The sequence below is a fragment of the Leptosomus discolor genome, chromosome 14 (genome assembly GCF_034619465.1).
Source record: "Leptosomus discolor isolate bLepDis1 chromosome 14, bLepDis1.hap2, whole genome shotgun sequence".
Classification (NCBI taxonomy): domain Eukaryota; kingdom Metazoa; phylum Chordata; class Aves; order Leptosomiformes; family Leptosomidae; genus Leptosomus; species Leptosomus discolor.
The window spans coordinates 5,216,226-5,240,489 of NC_141404.1; the positions used below are offsets into that span (position 1 = coordinate 5,216,226).

General features: G+C 38.3%; 1 protein-coding gene across 3 annotated transcripts in view; it reads right to left on the reverse strand.

The window, feature by feature from the left end:
- Positions 1–23,927, reverse strand: part of SDK1 (sidekick cell adhesion molecule 1) — a 409,863-nt gene extending 385,936 nt beyond the window's left edge. For all 3 annotated transcript variants that reach the window (XM_086472872.1, XM_086472871.1, XM_086472870.1), the window contains exon 1: positions 23,456–23,927. In XM_086472872.1, coding sequence (XP_086328998.1) covers positions 23,456–23,927 — 472 coding nt within the window. The remainder of the gene's footprint in view (positions 1–23,455) is intronic.
- Positions 23,928–24,264: the final 337 nt, after the last annotated feature.

Genomic DNA, 24,264 nt, shown 5'->3' on the forward strand with positions numbered 1-24,264 from the left:
AAAAACAGACACGCTTTAGATAAATGCATAGTTTCTTATGGCTGGTTCTCTTAAAATTACAGCTTTGCTGTCCATCTATAATAAAACCCTTTCTAAATGAATTGAACTGAACTTCCAAGTACAACAGCAGCTCTGCTTATTTTGACACCACTAGGCAGGTAAATAAACTGCACTATATATCCTTCATTGCTTCTTCTAGACAGTCAGAGATCTATGAAGGATAATACAAAAGACAAGTTCCAATAAAACCCTGACCCTGTTAAAGTTACTGAGACTTCAGCTGTATATTGAATGTACTAGAGGATCTTGCATGAAATATCGCCTTCCTTGAGATGTAAAGACCATTTTCTGTCAATAAGATAACTGGATAGCCAACAAGTTATTAGTTACCCAAAAAAGCTTTCCGTAATTCTTAGCTCATCAAATCCTTCAACAGGTGGAACACCTCTCCTCACAAATGAAACACGTGTTTTTATGACAAAACCCAAATGGATTATGATAATTTGCATTATTTGTTCGATTAGTCTGTACTGCTCCTGGACTGAAGGGAGAAGGAAAACCCATGTCACATCTGGAAATTAGGAGATCTCTTTCAAATTTTAAGTTCTTACTCATACATTAAACTACACAAAATTGTTCACGTTCCTAACTGCAAGCACACAGAGCCTCATACAACGTGTTGAAGGTGTTTGTACGGTACATGGTACAGTCACGGATCAAACCGATCTTCTGGAAGCGCCTGAAAGGATTCTGGGCTCATTCGGGCTGGACCAAACCGGCCTCTACCGTCCGTCCCTTCGAGTGCGCGACTAGAGACGAGGAACGGGACCGAACGGGCTGATTTCAGCACCACTGAAACCGCCCGGGAACCACCTCCACGGCGGCCGCCCCCGCCGCCGCCCCGCCGGGCCGCGCTCCGGCCCCGCACCCGCGGCAGCTCCGGCCCCGCGCAGCCGCAGCCGCCGCCCGCCCGCCCGCCCGGCCCTCCGGCGCCCTCTGCCGGCCCTCCCGCCGCCGCGGTGCCACGGCGCCCACGCCGCGGGCGCCCCACGGGGGCTGCGGGCCCTTCCCCTGCGGGCCCTTCCCCTGCGGGCCCTTCCCCTGCGGGCCCTTCCCTCCCCTGCGGGCCCCCGTCGTGCCGCTGCCTCACGACCTTGGAGCGCGGCCCGCGTGTCCTCCAGCGGTTGGGCTCCAGCTCTGGCTGTTCACGTCCCGCTGGCAGGTCGGGACCCTGCCGCCACCTCCCGCGGCACCCCGCGGCTGGCAGAGCCCCGCCGCCCGCGCCCACCTCCCGCGGCGGCAGGTGCTTTAACCCCGCTCTCTTCCAGAGCTCCGGACCTGCAGCCATTCTGATACGGAGCTGACGAACTCCAGAAGAGTTGAGGATTGAAGCATGAAATAACTTCGCAGTTTAAAAGAAGTTCCTCTGAAAAGACAGTATGGCATACGAATATGTAAGCAAAGAATTGTCTTCCACTTGCCAGCTCCTGTCCACTTCGCTCCTACTCTTGAGCGTCCTTGAGAGCTTAGGATTCCAAAGCTTGGGTCTCTGACCTCTGGCTTCTCCTGAAATGCAGACTCCGGTCCTTCTCCAAACAGCTGTTTACTTTAAAAAGAAAAAAAAATCCCATCCCATTCTAAAAGGCTACACTTCTGCTCTTCTCTTTTGCTCCATCTCATTTTTTAAACCCCGCTCCAATACCTTTTTTCCTCCTCCAATACAAATGACTCCTCTTCCCTGCAGATAAACACATCCAAACAGTCTTCTTCTGAATTAAGTATCTTTAGCATTTCCTTGGAAAAAAAACAACCAAACAAACCCTACAAGTCAAAGTAACAAAACAATGTAATTTTACTTGAGCCACACGTAATATCTCATTAAACACTGAAATCTCCTAGATCCTCTACACTTCAATATATTTACTTTATAGCTGGCCTGGAAGCATGCAGGCAATACTTAATGCAACTACTACAAAGGAAAGAGAATGAAGCTAGATTTCAGGCTCTGAAAACTGAAATTTATATATCAGTTTTACCTTGAGGAATAAGTTATTGGTGTTTCCTCCCCAGCTGAACAGCCTTAAGATGTACGGGGGAGCATGCTGGAGTGTGTCTGATACTCAGCAAATGAGCTCAGAACTAAAGGATTCTGATTAGACGTCCCTGAAAGACGACTGACCGAAGACACAAGAATATACAGAGAACACATCAGACTGAAAAGAATCGAGTCTGAAAGGAGCATGAAACATCGCCACCATCTCTGCCTGAAGGCTGCAAAAGTGCAAGTGCCTACAGAGAGTTGTTTTCTGGTGGGTTTTCTTTGTGTTGGTTATTGGTCCTAACTGCTAACTCTTCCCCACCACTCTTAGGACTTTCCAAGTGGTTTCCCAAAATTTGGGTAAGTAATCTGTTGAGGACACAGTTGGGATATTTATTTACTTCACTAACAAAGCATAGCTCAATCCAATTCTCTTCACATTTCAATGCAAGAAGCACAGGCTCATCAAAATCATGAAACAGAAAAGGATTATGTATAGCAGGTGTCTGAAATACCATCTACTTTAGCAATCTGGAGTACTGGTAGCAGCAAAAGCAATTAGACTCTGAACTCAAGAAAATTCTCTTTACAGCTCGGATAGTTAAATGGTGAACAGATTGACAATGGAATCTCTGGAATCTCCCTTACTGAAGTGCTTAGAAAAGAGATTAAATAAATATCTGTCAGGAATTGTGTTGGTATGATTGATCCTGCCATAGCCCAGGAGAATATACTGTTGAACCTTTGAATCCCCTTCCAGCCCCCCTGCTTTTTTCTTCTCGTGGAGTCAGTGAATTGAAGCATCTGCATCATTGTATTTTAATTAATTTATCTTTTAAAAACACACTCAAAATTAAGCATGTTTAATTCAGCGATGAAGCAGCAGATGATCATAAACAGCTCGCAGCCTTATGGTGATGGTGGGGAAGAGTTAGACTGGAAGAGCGCGATTTCAGCAAGGCAAGGTAGGCGAGATGGGCTGAGGGGCAAGGGGCTCAGGAGCAGGTGTGAGGGGATGGAAAGGTGTGCTTGTGCCAGGGAACTCGCTCGGAGCCAGAGAGCTGCGTGTGCTGTTCCTGATGAAAAAGGCCAAGAATTAGAGTATTGGCTGCCAATGCTAAGAACGTCTCTGCCACAGTGCTCAGCCCAGACCAGGGCACTGAACGTGCAGCAGTGCCAAGCAGCAGCCAGGGCTGGCTGCTCCCAAAGGGAAAGCAGACCAGGAGCCAAGTGTGACCCCAGCATGGGGGTCCCTCTGCACCGGCGTGCGTCCCACAGCACCTGAGCACAGCAGGCAGAGGGAGGTGCTGGGAACGTAATCCATTGACAGTCCCAGACAAGACTCAGATAGGGATACCCGGGTAGAGCAGCCAGAGGGCAAAAGAAACGGGCACAGGGGCAGCGCTAGACACAAGGCACGTCTGAGGGGCCCACCTAGGAGACAAGCCACCTACCACATAGGCCTGAGGTCAATCCAGGAGGCAGGCACACCTCCAACGGAGCTCAGGCAGAGACTAAACACACAGCCCTGAGCTTAGATGGAGCTCCTGGGCCCAGGGGCAGAGGGGGTGGGTAGAGGGCACTGTTGGTCAGGGAAATTAAGACCTAATGTCCTCAAGGCCCTGACAGGTAGTACACCTAATGTTCAGGTACATGGAGAGAGGCAAAGTTGGCAGGTGAACCGTAGCCACACCTTAACAGCCTATTACTCTAGATAGCTGCTAATTCTCATTAGCTGAAGCTTGTACCTTACTAAGTGCAGATCACTTTGTGTTAAGATAAAATGAGACTAGAGGCATTAGTACTAAAAAGAAGACTCCCTGACTATAGAGCCAAAACGTGGTAAAACTTCAGTGATGCTCCTGCCAGTTTTTGCATAAATATTGAATTAATGGCCCAAAAGTACAAGAAATTCTACACACTAGTCAAAAATCTAAAAAAAAAATTCTAGAGCAAACAAAGCCAAGCAAGACTAATATGAGGTTTTCCATTTACTAAGAATACTATACAGAAACTTTTCATTATGAAAGACCTCAAATGATCAGAAGGGTTTTTTTATACAAATGATGATCCAACTTCAGTAAGATAAAGCATGCTTGACATCAATAATATCACGTCTCATGTAGTTGAAATTAAGCTTTTGCTGAAGCTATACTGAATTTGGCCTATAAACAGAGTATGCGTTTCATTAGTTTTAATAAAATAGTATGGAATCATTGCTCAATGATTTGGGGATGGAACTTAGCCAAATGAAAATCATAATCAAACCAACCTTCCAAAACCAGGAAGAATGAAATAATTCTTGGAAATGTTCTTCATTTTCAGTTTCTAGCAAAGAACCCTTTAACACCAAGAGTCAAGTCAAATCACCTATAGTTGCCTTTCCCTGGTTTATCAAGTCTTTCTCTCACTCCTAATATTCAGAAAACGTTTGTAAGGCAGAAGTATCTGTAACATTACTTAATTGCTTCTAATTTGAACAAAAAGCACTTAAGAATGAAAGCAACTATTTTTAACATTCTAACATCTAAGATCTAACGAGTGGGTATATGCTATACCTAACTTTTTGAATCTGCTTTGGGAAGTTCACAAATCCAGCTTCAGCATCAGTTGAGAAGAGCTGGGCACCTGAGATTCTCAGTAGCTACTATCAACAAGGAGTAGAAAATCTTGAATGTTAAGGTTACCTGGAGCTAAAAGTTAACAAAGGATGGGTTTGAAAACCTGCTTCTCCAAGACTCAGATTCTTGTCTACAATGCTGAATCATCTGCTGAAACATAAATGCCTGAAAACCCTTCTTGCATCAAAGCTGCTGTACACTAATAATAAGTACACAGGCATTGTCCTGTGATCATGCGTAGTGACGTGCTGTTAGCACAGTCCTTGGCACGGGTTTGGTGCTACGCCAGTTATCAGCCTCCCAGACCATGCTTGAACATGCTTTCAGTGCAGCATGTCCTAGCAGGAGCTAGCTCCAAAATACAGATTGGACGTACCCACCTTGTTTTAATAGGTGAAATAATTTGATACATGGACTCTATTGTATTATATATATCATCTCATGTCCTATGCAACATACAGTTCCATCACACCAAATGGCTTTGGTGCAGAGAACAGGCCTGGTCCATCTTGTTTACCGGTATCTTTCTCTCCAGGATGTGAAACGTGGGTTCAGTCATGTCCCTCAACACAAGGAGTTCAAATCTGAAATTCTTGTATCCTATTCCCTGAAAAGTGCCTATAACATGAGGCCACAGGACAAGGCTGGAAGTATTTCCCATTATCCAGCTGAAGCTGTCCCCTGTACGTACTTACAGAGAAGGGTCAGTGGTCAAAAAGGAAAGGGCAAAAGTATAAACACACAAACAAAAGGGATCCTGACTCTGGCCTACTGAACAGGAAATTCTTGAGAGGGAGGAGCCCTGGCTTCCTACGCCTGCCCTTAATAGCATTGATAATTTTTTTCCTCTTATTTTAAATTGTACACATGCTCCAGGGGGTAGGGACAAGATCATGGAACCTCCTACTTTAATCAAGTGTACCTGCATTAGGCTCTGCACTATTACTGCTAGATGATTCCAAGTTAAGTGTGATAGCTTTTCAATTTAGAAATAAATCTTTGCTCAGCCCTGTAAAATAGGGAACAGAGGTAGATCAACAGACACTTATAATACACTAGATTTCAAAAAAAAAAAAAAAAAAAGGAAAAAAAAAGACAAATCGCCTTCCGTGTAAACAGCAGCATGTTGGCAAAATTAACTTTTTTTTCCTGGAGCTTTTTTAGTTCCTTTAGTTCAAGCTTTTTATTTATTGGCTTTAACATCTAACATTTCTTCATTTCCTAAGACAATATTGTGCTTACATGTGGCTAAGCCTTGACTGATAGATTAAGGAGCAATTTCAATTGATCTTTTAAACTAGTTTTGTGATTTTTTTTCTTTCTTGACACTGCTCCATCCCCCCTAAGAAAATAATCTTAATTACTTTTAAGATAAATATCCTTTTTTTATATAAAACTATTTAAAATACAAACGTATGTTTAACTGAGCTTTGCTCTTTTATTCGCAAGTATTTATCTGCAGTTTTTCCACCAAACCAAACAGGCCCAAAAGAAGTGCTGTGTGAAAAGGCATGTAGAACTAACAGAATCTACGAGTCCTCCCAAACAGTTGTCTGCTTATAATACAGATGATTACCCTGGATACTTCTCAAAAGTCTTATAAGTATCATGCCACTGAACATACTAATTTTCCCTGCCAATTGTACATTTTTCTGTAACAGTAACTAGGTTGATGTCAGAGAACTGAAACAAAATTATATACCATATGTCATACCAGAAGCAGCTTATAAAGATTAGCATATTTAGAAGACAAAAAAAATGCATTTTAAGTCATGCAAATATGAAAAAAAAATCTTTTTATTTGTAAAAGCATTTTTTTTTTCCAAATCAACTTAAAGTATGCTTTTCTACTTTACTTTTACAAGATCAAAGAAATTAAATTCCATCCTGTAGGAAAGATCTTAGAGTGAGTAACATCTGATATCGTGCAAAATGTCAACAATCAATAATTTATCCTTTCAAACTGTAATGCAAGGGTCTAAACAATAATCCATTTTGTCCAAGATAAGATGGAGAAGTCAGTCAATTTGGTAATGGTCATAATGGCCTAAAACATTCCAAGAAAACCATGTAGGACAAGAATTGAACATATAACTATGTTTCTAACTAAATCCAGTATTTTTGACATGAGCCTACTTTTGCACATTTCTAATCGAGTATCTCAATTCATTTAGACAAACTTTTAAAACTTTTTAAAACCCCATTTGAAAATTTGAAGAGTAATGCTAATTGAAGATGAACAATTAAAAGCATGTGTTTTCAGCAGAAGACCAATGTGCAAATTAAAATGTTATCAAAAACAAAACTAATGGATAATTAGCAAGCTATACTTACCTTTGCTACGGTCATTAACTCTCAAAGCAGCAATAAAGTCAGAATAATATTTGTCTACCTCCAGAAGACATGGTTCTCTACAACACTGATGGACTAACATGTACTTCAATGTATTCCCCATGTATTTTGTGGTATTGCCTTTAGTGATAATATATAATTTAGCTAACCTAATTTAACGTCAATACCAAAATAACTTGCCAGAGGAAACTATGCTAGTTAAATACACATTTTGCCTATTAGGAACATAATTTGTTAAACATGAATCCTCTCAAAGATAGTTACAATTCTCTGACAAAGTTTTTAAAACGTGAAAACTGACTAAAAATAACTTTAGATTAACAATTACAAGTACTGAAAAAAATTATAAAACTCCTTTTGATGATGAGGCCATTTTTTCCCACTCCTGTGGCATTCCTTTTAAGAATCCAAAGCCGTGAGTAGCAGATTTTTGTGTTATTAACATTGCCACGTATACTCGTCAATGTAATAAAAGCCTAGCAAACTCTGATCCAGCCGTCTTCAAAGGTTTGGTTCTTCTGTCTTCATCATTTTCCTCAGTTAGACTGAGAGTAATCTCATCTTCATATACACTTTACGACGCACTACTAATAATCCGTAACAGAGTTAACAGGGTAGTTTCAAGGAAGCAAGCAGTACAGCTACAAGGGTATTTTTGTTGCACAGTTCTTTCAACCCGCTATTCATAGCTAAGAAAGTACTTTAATTTCCCTAAATAGCTGTTCAGTAATACAGAAATATGCTTATTAAATCTATTTTTCTTCCCTTAAATTATGTCATATCGTCAAATAGATACAAAAAGTGAATGAATGAATTAATATTTGCAATATCAATGCAATATTGATATTGTACAAGTGCTTCACCAGCACTTGCTCGCACTTGCTCAGATAATTTTGCCTTGAGAGAGTTTGCATAGGTTAATTGTTCAGAACTTAAACAATTCTGTGGATGATACATGAAGAGAAATAGGATCCAAGATGGTCAAATAGTCATCAAGACACTAACAAAGATAAATGACAATGGATTCTTTTGCCACTCCAATCACAGTAATCAAACTCTTCTACATATCTCCAGTCTTATAAACAACACAGATCAGAGGGGATCCAGGAGTCAATATTTGGTAAGTAAATACTCTTTTCGAAAAAGTGATGGAATGTGCCATACTGAAGTATCACAACACTAATCCTTGTTTGATGTATGGAAACTTGTGGCTTACATGCAAACCCAAAGGTTTGATGTTCATTTTGATAAACAGGTTAGACTAATGGGAACCTGAGACACTGAGAGGCGAGAGAGACAGAACTGCGTAAGCTTCAGGATTACATCAGAGCTCTAACCCTCCGGAGTCCCCAGAGGTTGTTGCTCTAAGAAAACCCTCTGCAAGATCCAGCAGCTTTTAGCTGGTTTTCCTATTGAACTTTTTTTCCCCTGCAACTTACAGTTTGTGAGATATGTATTCTATTCTCTGCCCAGATGGACAGTATCAGATAAGAGCTCAAGAAAGATCCTTCATCTTCCAGTGTGGAAAAAGCCATTTATGCAGTCTCTGTGTCTCCCACACAGGACATCCTTTCTGCTAATAAAAGTCCCTGCAATAGCTACCAAAAAAAATAAAATTAAAAAAAAACCCACCACACCAAAAACCACCACACCCAGCAGCAAAAGAACCCAAGCGAAGACAACCAAAAAAAGGAGCAGGGGTAAGGGAAAGGTCTAAGGAAATAAGGTATCTTAAATTCTATCACTGATTTTTAAAATCGTGGCAATTAGAGGAAACCCTTTTGCCTAACTTACTTGCATTTTTTGGACTGTGAAACACCTAAATACCAGATAAATCTAAATAGTTGTGTTACTGAGAACACATATCTTCCCCTTGGATCTAGTGAAAGGAAAGGAGTTTAGAATAAATACTTCCTTCTCATGATTGGGGATCTACACATCTGGAATAGCCAAGTACAGTAAAATGCAACTCACAATTCAGTATTGCTGTTTCTGTCTGGAATACTTTCATAAGCAACTACATTTAAGACTTAAGAATTGGAAAAAATATCTAATTTTATTAAATAGCTCACACATGCTCCAGCAAAAGACTGAAGATTATGGCTGTCTTTCACTAACTTGGTGAGCCATCAAACTGCTCTCTGCACCTTGCTAAGCAACAGTAGTCAAAATCTACTAAATTTTTTTTGCTTACTATACACATGAAGATACAGTCTCATGTCTTGTCATTCCCTGTTTCAAACAAAATTTCTGTTTAAAAAAAACCTTTAATGGTTTTGATTTTCTCAATAACCTGATTCTATTTATTTTCTTAAGCCTCTTATATAGAGCCAAAATATAGCATAAAGAACCCCCAAAACAAGAAAAAACAAAAAAAATCACCCTCAAGACCAAAACCAAAACATGGAACTCCTTGGCTTTATTATGAGCTGCTATGAAATCTATATATCCCAAAAAACAGGAATTTGCATCATAATATCCTTACATTTAAACCAACTTTTTGCCTGGAAAGGGTATTACTTCTATTATGGATCAGAATGAGTGGATAGACTAATTTTTCAGTTCCTGAAACCTGCTGAAGCATATCCTTTTTCACACACAAAATCCCCCACATTTACTTATGTGCAAAAAAATGAGATCAGAGTGACAGCAAGAAGAGGAGAGCAATTTACACGCTGACATTAAAGAACTTCATCGGAACTGTCTGTGTAACTTCAGTAATACGTAAATACTAAAACCCTACTATATACATTAATTCCTACACCAAAAGAGTTTTAAAACCATCCCAACACACCTGAAGCTTTTAAATGCCTAAAAAAAAACTATTAAGAATTTTATAATAGCAAGACAAATGTTTAAAGCTTACGACCCTTCAAAATATTTTAAATTAAAAATCACCATGTCAGAGAATGTTTCTAACATGTAAGCTTTACTGCATATAGGCTAAAATTAAAATCACCTACTTCTATACACCGCATTATTATATTAGTGAAATTACAATGGTTATCATGTTCAACCAAGCCGTACAAATCTTAACCTTCCTTTTTACAATATTAGTTTAGATAGTCTGTAGTTTCCTGCCACCAAAAGGATTCATTGTAATGAGCCTAATAACTTTCACAAGTTCTAAAGTATAGTTGTCTACTATATAAGGAAAAAAACACCCACCTTTTTGTGCTACATGAATATGCAATAAAGCACGCCATTTTTTCCCCCACAAATTTAAAAGCACACTTAGTAATGACTGATAGTGACGACAGATCATCCTTTACCAAGGACTCAAAGAGCTGGAAATCTGTTGCCTTTAGCTGTTTCTCCAAGGCTGGTACCTCTGAGAGATCTGAACTCTTTGTGTCTGACAGAACTGCTGCACACACAATGATGTGAAAAAGCACAACTAAGCAATTGAATAACCACGAGTGTTTTGACTCTAACATGACTACATTTCACAATGTACCTTTATGAGATTGAGATCTCCATTTAAAATCATGCAATTTCATAGAGTTTCTCACAATTTCTCTCAGTCGGTATACAAGGTACAAAACGAAACTAAGCATAAATATAAATTATGCTTAGAAATCTGCATTTAAATCACAAAAATTAATTTTACACCCCCTTCAGTAAATTACAGCATCAGCAAAACATGAGATACTGACATTAATGTCTCTATCTGAAGCAAAAAAGAAATATTCCACCCTGTTGTGTGTTATTTGTCTTAAGTTTAATGTTTATTAAGGTCACAACATTTTAGATAATTACTTCAGTATAATTGTTTTCACATAGTTTTAGATAACTAAGAAAGATTGTAAAGGAATATTATGGGTATAACAGCAACAACTATGATCTAAACATGAAGCTAAAATTCCAATTTTTCTCTAATATAAAGAAAATAAATACCCAGGTAATTTTGTGGGGGGAAAAAAGTTTGAAAAGTCTGTATAATTAAATACAGATTGATTGCACATAGCAGAATGAGTTTTAAAAAACTCCAACACTGTACAAAGATAAAAGTTTCAACAAAATATCAGAGAAGTATTTTTAAATAAATTTTGGTAAATTTATGTTAAACAGGAACAAATAAACCTCACAAAAGGAAAGAGGAGGCCTCCAAAAGGAGTGTTTCAAAAACTGAGATGATGTTAGATGGCCTCAGTTAAGGCTGAGCACTATTCATACTATTTCTGTAGCTTACCTCCATGGGTTTTTTTCTTTGCTTTATCACCCCATTGCTCCTGCCAGTAAGAAGCAAGCGTGAAGTAAGAGCAGAAATTATTGCTAGAACAATATTTTCCTTCTTGCACTGCACCCTGAGGGTCACAGTTCTGAACACTTATAAGGGTGCAGTTATTTAACTGAACGCCAAATGACACAAAACATTCTTTCAGATATGTTGAAAAACCTGTTAGAAAGGAATTATTAAAAACAGGGCAGAGGCATTAAAGTGTAATTTTGGCAAATATAATTATGCAAAGCACTAATATGCCTAATAATAGTATGTTAATTTAAAACTTCTTTCTACGTAGATGTAATACTTTGTCTACAAAAATCAGAGAACTTTTGACCAGCATCAGTAATAGGACTTCAGAGGGCTTGAACACACTGAAGGCTTCAAAAATCCCCAGTATATCAATCATTATGGACACTTCTTCACACGTGCAGGACGTTCAGCTTGTCAGCTTACTGCGTGAGCTCTGAATAGCTACATCTTGTGGTTTACTTGCCTTGACGCAGCACCTGACCAAGCACGCATACACACAGTTTATCCTGCATGCAGCCACTTTTCCAGAATTTCAAGGCGGCTGAGACTGTTGGATGTCTGGAAAAGTGACCGAGAGCTGCAAATGTGTATGAAATCAATGTTTGTCTTTCACACAGAGTATAAGATTTGACTGAATTATGAGAAACCCACATCTGGCAACTCTAGTACTGGTTTTGGGAGCTCTTTCAGTCAAGGCAGTCATGTTCTTGGAACACCACTGTACCTGGTCTTGTAATAAAACACACAATAGAAAACATTTTCTTTCTATCCCAAGTTCGATAAAATACACTGTCACATGTTAATAGTTCCAACAGAACTCTTCTGGTAAAAACACAGATATGGATGTTAATTAAATTCAACTCAAGTGCAAGTGACAACTAGATGCATTGCACATGCCCAACACAACACTCACTAATTGGTTATGAAAAATGCACGATATGCCATAATTTACCAAAGCACCAATGCCTAATCACTTCATGCTGCAATGAATTTCAAGTAAACAGAAGCAGTTATGCCATTAATTCTAATAAAGTGACAGTTAACACTTACTCCACTATGGTGAACATTTACACAAAGGCTGGCTTATCAGTAGTTACAATGTCCAGCAGCTCTATAGAAAGATATTCAAAATGCTAAGAGTTCTTGTAAGATTTGTTCTTATCAGTAAGAACATTTGTTCACACGTAAATGTGGAAATTCAAAACTACTCTGAACTTTATTTTTATATACAATATGAAAACTTTGACCTCATTTGTATTAAACCATCAGAACAGATATTAAATAACATTACTGATCATTTATTAACCAGACTGCACAACCACAAACTGACAGTTACTCTTTCCTTTGTTTGCCAAGCCAGCAGAGTGATCAAGAGGAGCAAGGCTTTTTGTTATTACCCAGCTGCACTAGCACATGATGATTGAAAACTTCTGGGGACGTATCTTTAGCTGAGATCAGAACCCACCCTAGTGAGAGGTTCTTCCCAAGCTGAAGAGTTTGCACTGGCATTAATGCAACTGAGCCACAGAATAAAATTAGATTAAAAACACCGTCTTCTAATTCACCTGCCACCAATTCAGACTGATTGGTCACTTCCCTTTACTACGGTACTCACCAATGGGTGAAAGCTGTTTTATTTTGTCATTTGTAAGTACAGAAAAAGAACTCCTGCTTACTGGTCTTTGATTTAATCCTTCATTTATTAACTATCACAATGAAACTAACAATTTAAAGGGCAATGAAAACACAATCCTACTTGGTGAGAGTGGAATCTAGACCAAAGAATAGCCTTCCTTCGTCGAGCCCATTCTGAACACAGCCGTTATGGGGAAGCCACCACTGTTTCTGAGGCAATTTGAAAAGCTCTATCTGCCTACAGCTTCCTCTCCTGACAGTCTTTAATTTCATTTGCCGGTGTTTTAGTTGTGGTTTAGTTGTGTTTATGTCTCTTCTCACTGACTGCCAACTTATAGAGGAAATTCCCTCTACAAAGGAAATATTAAAAGAGATGTATTCAGCATAACGCCAAATGTATAAAATCAGTTGAAAAAAAGTTTTGTATCTCTATTCAAAGAGCATTTAGGGTGAAAGTGATACCACATTTGTTACTGAAAGATTTTGCAGGCATCAAGCTCCCATTCTGCATTGTTATAGATGAAAAGTGTCCCTCTCTGCCCATGAGATTAGGACGGTCCAACTGCAGAGCCATCTTCTCTTTTCTCACTGGCTGCTCCACTATTTTTTCTTATAGTGGAGCTCAACAATTTGAAAATGTCGAAAATTTAAGTTTTAGATCTTACCTGGATTTCTGTAACAGAATTAATAAGCTTTGCACGCTTCAAATTTTAATAGGCACAACAGTTAGCATCATTGCAAATTTTTATTGACACCAGTATGGTGTAAATATGCCTGTTCAGGTTTTGGGTAGCAGAAGACTATCCGGTATACAAAAACTGAAGATTATACTCATGAGAAACCTGAATGGGATTGACAAGGCATCATTTTAATTATGATACATTTACATAGTGAATGTAACATTGAATTACCAGCACTTAAATCTTTTGAGTTTGACATGACTGTCATTAACTCAGAATTCTCAACAGAAGATTCAGAAAAATACGCATAAATATTTGACCCATTAAATGCTACTAATAAATCATATATAATGAAAATAATTAAATTTGAGGAAGATTGCTATCAACACTAGTATAGAGGAATTTGAAATAAAGATGTTAGGTACTACATCAATGACTTCAACGTAAGTTTTCAAAACACACAGATATATGTACCTTGCTCTGTTATTCGTTGCTACTTCAAACTTGTGGATAAATAAGAGATTTATCCTCAGTGTCACCTCAATTTTTTCTGCTGATGACTTCATTAAACAATAGCATCACTGGCCTATTTTGTAAATTGAATTAAGGTAGAATCAATTAACCTCTTCTCCCATTTTCATAAACAGAAATGCTTAAAAGTGAAATTTTAGCCTTGTTGTATGGATAAAAAACACTAACATGATTGGGCTCTGTGAATAGGAAACACCTTCTTTTAGTCTACAAATTTCAAGAAGTTACTATATAAAATATGTATTCTTTTCAAGAGGGGGAAAACAACACAACCACGGACCTCTCAGTAGTTCTTAAAAGCTAAGAATCTAGCACACTAGTTCCAAGAGAGAAGATAGCACAGAACTTCAAAAAAAAAAAAAAAGCTTAAGGCAACTAGAAAGAATATAATTTTCTCTTTAAAAATATGTTATTTTTAAAGTGAGGGTTGCACATGCCAATGCAGGAAATTAATTTAACAGAAATCCAAATATTTTTCTCCATTTAAGATACACCCAACGTGTTATCTTTGCTCATGACAAAGAAGTAACTAGTTATGTTTTAAAAGAAAAAGTCCTAAAGAGAAACAGAAAATTAGTTGATAGCATTTACCTTAAAATCTAGTGTTTGAAGTGGCATGTACTGAAATGGTTTTAAAAATCAACTTCAGTTAAAAACCAAATTAACTTCTTCGTGGCAACAAAAATAGCAAAAGGTGAAACACAGGAGTTACTATTCTTCTTTCTTGGCTCTTAGTCTTATCTAACATTTCTGAAAAACAATGCCTGGGATAATCAACCATTAAACAATCTTTTTGATTATCTGTTGTGAACAAGATCTTCCACCACAATGAAAGCCCTGCTTTGGATAATACAAGTGTCCTAGAAAATCAATTCTATGTCCAGTTAGAGGATAATTAAGGAACCTGTTCTGCATTTTGCATGTAGAATTGGGGATTTTAAACTATCACCTCAGTCTTCTACTAGCAGCAGGCATTATTTGTATTACAATACCATGTAGGGGCAATAATCGGAAACTAGAAGCACGTTGTGGTAGAGGTCCTCAACTTGGGACAAACAGCTAATAGAGGACAACAGTGAGACATGCAGATGGGCACGCATGCGAACAATGAGACAGTCTTCGTCGAGGGACAACAGTATTTCCAGTGCATTATCACCTGAGCTACTGTAAAACATTTTTAATGCATCTTAGAAAAAAAAGCCTGCTTGAAGACTTTAAAGGACGTATTTGTTCATGGACAGAGTTTCTCCTAAACCATGGGGACAGCAGGGAAGAAAGCACAAGGATGCTATTTCGCAATGTTACATCAGCATGATGGGTTAGAATCTGAGTTTATCCAGTCTCTTGATACTGAAAGATACAGTCCCGAACAATCTGCAAGAAAAGTTAATTGTACCTCTACATGTAAGATTCAAGAGGGCTTAAAATTCCACTAATCAGTTCACACCTTTAGAAATACTGACAGAGAATTCCCCTTATGTCCTCCCACCCACTTCAATACTACAGCAGCGCGTCACTTGCCATGTGTTCCACGTTATGATAAATGTATTATCTTTAAATTGCAAGTATGTCCTAGCACCATATATTTCTTTTCCAGTCACCACATACCATTTAGTTATTGCAGAAGTACTTAGTCATGAATGTCCTTCACATTTCTTGACAGATAAGAAATAAGACACACAGGACATTCCCCGACGTGCAAGGAAGATAGCAATGACTGTGTTGTACTGAGTCTGTATTTAACGCAAATGTGAGCAAACAGTACCAGTATAAGAAAATGCATTTTTTCTAAATGTCTAAACATTTGAAATACTTGCATTATAGTTCCATTATTTTGTTAATACCCTCCCTTAAAAGGTAGCATTGCTACTGAGTAGATTTCCTCTGAACTCAACACCAAAAATACACATCAAAGCCACAACATTCTCAGCTAATAAATATACAAAGTTAGACAAATATGAATCTGAGGATGAGTGTCTACCAGATCTTCTGATTCTTTATGTAGTAATGAGTTACAGTCTTCAATTTCAGCCTGGAATCAATGTGGGACCATTTTGGCAACATGTACTGGAGCTATGTATCATTATTCTTCACTTTCTGGTCCAAGAGGGCTATACCCATCAAATTATTTTTTAGATAACTTGTTAGACCTAGGAGTTTATTAGAAAAATATATGGCTTATGGCTTGAAAGACTATAAAGTGGTTTAAAGAGACCTAAGAGACAATGATTTATCTACCAGAATCAACTTTCTCTTTAGGCTGCCACAATAGAGCATGGAAATGTGAAAAACAGGATTAAAGATTCAAGTTATCTGCTTAAAAACCTCAAATGCTTTATCGTTTATCAAAAGTAGTGACACTTCAAAAGTTATCTGGATAGTGTGATATAAGATTGCACAATCCAGTTCCACATTTTGCATTAAGTGGTGTTAAAGACTTCCCTTTATCAGAGTTATTGGAGCTCATGCCACCACTTTTACCTGCTGAATCTGCGTATTACATACAAATAGTAAAAAGTAATACCTGTGGAATTTGCAACTTAAGTTACAAAGTTTCTTTCTTTAAGGAAAAAATATTATTCCCATTATTAGTCTCGAGAATCAAGATATAAGGGCATTACAGGGAATATTCATATTACCTAACTTTAGCACTTGCCTTATAAGCTTAGGTTAAGACTTTCTTTAGGAAGACTGCATCTAACGGTGGGAGAAACTCACTGAAAGGGTCTTTCAGAGAAGAAATCAGAAGTCTTCTAAACCATTCCTTTAAAGGCACTAACCTTTCTGTTTTCTACCCAGGAACAGCGGCCTCCAAGTTTGTAAGAAGTTAGGCAGTGTACATTCCCTTGTGAATCTGAAAACTCTCTAACAATTTAAACTGGTCTTAGTGATGGCTGCCAGTCATGCCCCCTGGCCATGAACTCCCATCACCTCTTTTGCATTGTCCCTGAGGCTTGTGTGACCCCAGTTTGAGCTAGTTCAGGCACCTAAACAGCAAAAATTTAACTTTAAAAACAGTTCCTTAAAAAGCCTAGAATTTCATTATTAGTGAGGGTGCTGTTTTTACTACATCTCACAGGCATTTCACAGGTAAAACATATGATTAGCAACAGACTAGTATATATTCTAATAATAGATTTATTGTTTTTTGTAGTAAGGGCAGAAGAAAAATAATTCATAGTAAACCAAAAATACTAATACTCAAGTTAGAATATACAAATACCATGTATGTCTAGAAGCCAAGAATTTGTCTAATGAATATATCTTACAAAAAGTCATATATGTTTAAAAGTAATTAAGTTAGTGTGCACATAGAAATAAAAGGTCCTTCCCTTCTCAGCCATATAACCCCTTGAACTCAGACCTGTGAGTCTGAACTAATGTAAGGCAGACCTACATGAACTAATCCCTATAGAACCTATTGGAAGTGCCAGGGCTGTGTGACATTTCAAAGACCATGTCCATAAAGCATAAAGGAGTTGCAAAGTTTTACTTACCTGGAAAAAAACTTCATTGAATCTATTTAACGCCTATTTATAACGAATAAACTGAGAAAACACCACACTTCCCATAAGAAAGCATGCCAACTATGACACATCTCCAGTTTAATAAATTTAACTAGGCTACATGTGAGGCCACTTATCAGAAGAGTCCTAGAGAATGACAATTCTGAAATTGTCCAAAATAGTCTGTAACAAGACCAACATCAGGACAGGCAAAAATAACTCCAGAAACCCAAACTTGTCTGGCAACAGACCTTTCATGGACTTACATTTTTGCTCTGCATGGGCTATATGGGTGGTGATGGATCATCTTTGAGGCACATGGAGTGAAGAGTCTTTATTCACTATAAAATAGTCACTCGATAGAAATAGAAACCAAGTCTCACAATCACCTGTAACAACTCTAAGTAGTTTAATCCAAAAACACGCTGCTAACAGCTCTTCCTTTAGTCCACACAAAAGTCTTCTTGTGATGAATTTAAAACATTTGAAGTAAATGAAAGATGGAGCCAAGCGCTGAGAAGAAAACAAAATACTGAAAAATTGATCCGTGACCAGTATCCAGTCTTAGTTACGACTAACGTAGACCAAAATAATATGTATAAATTTAAACTTAATCATAATGCACATCCATAAAAAATTCAAATTAAAGATGCACAAGCTACTTTAGTTCTGGCATTTTCTAATCTCTGCACAAATCTTATAAAAATTATTCTAGTTTATATAACTTCAAGAAAACAGAATTTTGAAAAGACCAACAAATCATCAATTTGTTCATTAACAACTTTTTAAATACATATTATGTATGGAAATGTGCAGAACGATGGAAAAAAAGGTCTATTTCTGCAATGAACTCAGCATGAACAAGATTTTGCTGCATGAGGAATCTAACTGCTGCTAGTCTGCCCACAGATTCACCAAAAAGGTCCAAGTGAACCAAATAACTAGTCCATTTGGAGTGTGATGTTCAGGTAGAGTTGTATACAAAGTTGCCAAAGACATGAAAATGTTCTATTTGAATCAAGAACTCATTCAAGACTTGTACGTATGTGCTAGTAAGCACAATAAAACGACCAAAAAACATCCCTCTGAGATATACAAAAGCCCAAGCTCTTCACTTACGAGCTTCCTAATGGCTCACTTCAAGATTGTTTATTAAAATTTCTATGGTTTATTTAATCAGATAATCTTTAAAATATTAGCCAATATTTGTCTTTGTTATTCAAAACATACGACTGTGCACAGATGACAGAACCTTACAGACCTCATGGACTATGAACCACGGACACAAATTCCCTTCCATTCTTCTGAAGCGACATGAAAGTCACACAGCATAACTGCCACAACCTCCCTCTTCTACGTCATTCCTGGTCTAAGTATCTTCTGGTAAGGCATGAAACCAACGTTGATAAACACCTATTACATACGGGCTTTCTTCACCCCTAAGAGTACTATTACACTGCACTCTCGAGAAGCTATCTGGAACACTGTACTTAAAATGCTCATAGGTATGTATACATGTCTTTCTGAACTTGCTTTGAGAAGCCTTGAGAATAACTCATTTTTCAGCAAAACTTAAGCATATAAACCAAATCTAGACTTACCACAGTAGAGAGGGAAGTTGCGTGATACGGCCACAGAAAAAGCCATTCAGAGACTCTCTCCACCCCGTTTCTATTTAGGCTAGGCTTGTACCTACTCCTCCAAATCAATTTTTTAATTATAATTATACACACAAAGAATACACCTGTTTAAAAACTGGCACATACTTAAAATGTTCATCTAAAGAAAGGGAACACAGGAGGTAAATCCAATATAAATTAATGAGTTTCCGGTAAACAGTAACAGAATCTTTTGGAATTCAAAATGCATCATTCTACATTTAATTCAGAATGCTTTTCACCCTCCAATAAGTATTGCCCTCACATTTAACCGTCTCTGTCCTTCCACAACTAAATACGCAAGTTGCTTATCATCTCTGCATCTAATGGAGTTTGAAATTTGCTTGAAAACGCTTCCTACACTTAGCATATTTATAAGTTACAGCAAATCAAATATTTGAATTAGAAAACTTGGGCCCCAGAAACATTTTCTTCTGTATTTCATGTCATGGCAAAGCATAATAGATATCAATAGCGCCTTAAATGCACACTCAAGAACATGTAGAATTCTGAATTACAGATTTGATCAAGTAGCATAAAAAAGATTACAGGAGGGTTGGAACTAGACGATCTGTAAGGTCCCTTGCTACCCAAACCATTCTATCATTCCACTTGCATTGCTGTAAAACGAAGAAAAATCAGAGAAGCTTCTCTTTCTTAATATTTAAAGACATCCATCTCCTTCTGGAGAATCTTAAAGCTTTGCACTGCTTTTATGTCTTTTAAAATCATTCTGAACAATAGCTATCAATCCGAAGAAGTGTATTTTCTAGTATTCTTTCACTCTTCAACAAGTGAGACATTGGGAAGGTACTTAAAGCCATTAAGATGCATGTAGAGTAGCCTCTGGCAACTGCCAACCTATTTAAATAAGCAGAATTTTTCTATTTCCATACAAATATTCTAGTATTTTAGTAAACAATTTGTACCTCAGTAGGTATCAGTGTTTGTTAATCTCATACCTAACTCATAAATTCCAATCCTGCACCGAGCTCTGTGTATTCAACAGGACTATGCCCAGGCATGCTAGACCAGAGCTAGAGGTCACTGCAGGATAATGTTCTTCTAAGCACAGTAGTCAGTCACTGTGTCGAAATGACTCACTTCCACCATCACCTTGCAAATTCTGATTTGATAATTATAGTGATTATCAATTAGCATCTCATCACTATTTGATGACACCCAATGACTTGAGGCTAACTAGCACCTAATACTCAAATTGAACAAAAATGCCATGGCAGGGGCTAGCGAGCGTAAAGAACCGAGTAAACAAAGAAATGTGCACCAGTTTTCAGACTCTTACAGGTTAATTCTTCTGACAAGCTTCCCATTCAGAGGTGGGCCAGCATAGCAGGCCGGGTGGGGTTCTATGCAGATCTCAGCCCTTACAGCCGTGGGAGCACCATTCTAGGCTATGTCATGGGACAGGCCACCACCTCTGTCATCTGTACGTTCTTCCACCCAGAAAATCACCTCTGTCAGGAGGAGTCTGCACTAACGACACTAAGGTTCGAAGAAAATGCTTTACTATTCAGTACAATAAACTGCTGTATGTTTTGTAATAATTAAATTCACTTTGAAAAGGAAAAAGAAATCAAATAAATCGTTATATGTAATTATATAACACAACTACCGGAAGACGGAAAAGCTGAGGAGCTAAGTACAAAATGAATTTACAAGTGGTTTTATCTACAGTTTGCCTCTAGACCTGCTTTTACATGGATGAGCATTCAAGTTTAGAGAACAGTCAACCAAACTGTTGCAGCTGAAAACCTTTCCCTCCATTCACCTTCCAGTATAAGATACTTAATCGCAATGAATTTATCTGTTCCCTGTGAGCTAAGAACCTGCATTTCAGTAAGCCTGAAATATTTCTTTAATGCTGAAATAGTTTTATAGAAATATTAGCTGGTTACAGCATACTATTAGCTTTCACTCAAAACAGCCATGACCCATATGTTTAGAAGGTTCATTATTTTATCACATAAAATGATTGGAGTCATGGAATTCTCTCATGCATCTGGCCACATCATTCCGTTAAAAACTTTCTGTGGCTGGAGCAGAATTTTCATTTTCCTGAAGGACTTTTATAAAAATTCTCATCTTCTCTCTAAAGTAATTTTTTGCATAAAAATGATGAATGTATTAGAATCCATTAGAATTCTGATTGCAAAAAGAACCATAAGTGATAAATGAATACAAATTTTGTGAAAACTTAACAGAAGCACTCTGCATGAAGACCTCTCTGCTGGTTTATGTATCAAAGAATTTTTAGTGGACTAATTGTAATTGGATTTTCTGCATTGTATAAAAATGAAAATGTATTTTGTGTCTGCATTACACAATTGTTTTTCATTGTTTAATGACTTTTGAACTCATACCTTTGACTGCATCGATGCTTCTCAGAAATAATGTAACTTAACCCTCTTTGCTTCCCCTCCCTGTCTTAAATACTGGTGGGTAAAACTAACTTGGTGTTAGGACTTTTCTTCAGGATAGTTTGTAAACACTATGTAACTCCCTGAGATATATATTACCTAAAACTGATACTACTGCAAATACTTACTAATCTGAAATATGCTATCAAAAAAAAAAAAAAGTCTATACTTTGCTACACAAAAGTTTCAATTCACTTTTTGATCCAGTAAGATGGCTTGTTTACTACTAAATCACAGAAAACTGTTTCATGTGGCATCTAAATGATTCCTGAGTCACTGGCACTTAAAGCTGGCTTATATGAAAAATTTTCACATTTTTAATGTAAACAGCAAGAATCATCAGCATTTGTCTTTCGAAATGGAGTGTTGTGTCGATAACAGCTACCAAAAGAAAAAAAAAAAAAAATGTGAATTTGAATTTGCAGAGAGAATTATTTCAGGTATGTCTTGTTTCAGAATAACAATACCCTGTTAGGGCTTGCAGGCCTCAGCATAAGTAGTTTGGGAATAGCAATGACAGCATCAACAAAGCACAGAAAAAGGTTCCTGAGGGTGGAGTCCATTATTAAACACTGGATTAAAGCTCTTCTGTACCCTGCGGCTCCAAACTTTCTGAGGATGCAGTAGTAAACCGAAGCAGACAAACTACAACAGACTTGGCTTATAGCCCCTCTTCCTCAACGCACAAGCCCATCCAGTTATTAAAACTGAATGCACCGTTGTTCCCTGTGAAATACTTGAAAACAAAGAACTAAAACACAAAGACCATTCCCCTTCATAGAGTATTAACTTCCGCTTTCAATAACTAACGCATCGTCCCACACGATACAGTTCTGCATTGTCCAACACATACCACTTCAGTCAGACAATGCACCCAGCAATAAAACTCAGCCCAGCAAAGAAAGTGAAAGCTGCGTTTGTTCAGCGTGTTATTTGGCGCAGCCAACTGTAATGCTCCTGCCTGCCATTTATTGTTTACTCTGTCAAAGGATTATTAAGAATTAGGCTACATTTGGCAATTTTTGGAGAAGGGAATTTACATGCAAAGTGACTGACACTTGATATTTGAAGTCTATTGGTCCACTCTGACCCTTCGTTTGCAAGTGACTCATTTGACTGCAAGGATCTCTGGTGTGGAAATGCTCAGATACGAATCAATTGCAGTTTTTGTCTCGGGTAAATGTTACTTGGCAATCCAAAAGAAACGAACAATGCTCGAACAGAGGTTCACACAGGATGGTACTCTACGTTTAAAGAATTCCTTTTACATGCCTGATTTAGATCTGGTCGGCGGATTTACGACTCCCCTTCTCCTAATAACTTATCTCGGCACACAGTGTTTTTAAACACACACACACACACACACACACAGAGACAACCAGCAGTTAACTCTTTTGCTGCCCAAAAGAACAGAAATGTACGGACGTATTTAAGTAAATTCAAAAAGCAGGTTTGGTCCCAGCAGGGCTTTTGATTCTCTGTGGGAGGCTAGGCTAGGGGAAGGATAGGGCGAGAAAGGGAGAGAAACATGTAGGTACAGTTTGCAAATCCCTGTTCCATAAAGAAACGATTGTGTGTGAGAAACGACCATTCCTACATGAAATCAGCTCAGTGCGAATTCTGCGGTTTACCTCTGATAAGGGTAAAGTAAAAGGGTTTCTCTGTACCCGAGCGAGGTTCAGTTCCTCTTAGGAGGCAGATGCAGCATTTCTATAAACAAAAATGTCTCTAGCCCTACCTTGTGCCAGCGCTTGCAACATGTGGAGCTGAAGCAACAGAAACGCCCACCATCCCCGACAGAAGATGAAACAGAAGTTTAACTTTATCATCATTCCGCCTCGCCTGCTATTCCTTCGGGCAGTAATTTCGCGATCCACCTTTCTTTCAAGCGTTATTGCCTCACTGATCCCCATCCGATCCGAGTGCCTGCCACTCCTGACAGCGCTCTGGTCATTGCTCATTCCGCTCCCCGAGGCCAGGCTCTCTGCGGTGGGTTGGGAACATCGCCCGCTGCCTTTGCCCCGGAGTTTGGGGGGAATTGAAGCCCCCACTTCACAGGAACGGCGGGCTCTTTGATTTGTGCTCACTTGGCATGCAATCCGAAAGCAACCCTCCGTCTGCCTCCCGGTTTGATAATCGCCACCTAAGTCGATGTTTCTTGTGGAGGTATTGATTGCACCAAAACAACCAGTCAGAAATGTGAAACACATGTTTCTCTGCACTGTCACATCCAATGCCTCCACTGAGAGGGAGTAAGTTTATGGGCGTCAGTACTTCGGTAAATCCGGATCCTTCAGCACATCGCTAACAGAAACAGAGAAAGACTGATCCATCTTAGCCACCAGCAGACAATCCAAAGAGTACCTTTCATACCGCAGCGATGATGGAAACTGTTACCCCCGTGATCTTTATGTAGCGTGGTGAGTTGTCCGGCATGTGTCCCATTCTCCTGTAAAAACCTTGCAATAGAAGTGTTAAATTCTCGTGGGAAAAAAAAAAAAAAAACCTTCAAGAAAAAAAAAAAAAAACAAACCCCTAATTGAAAGT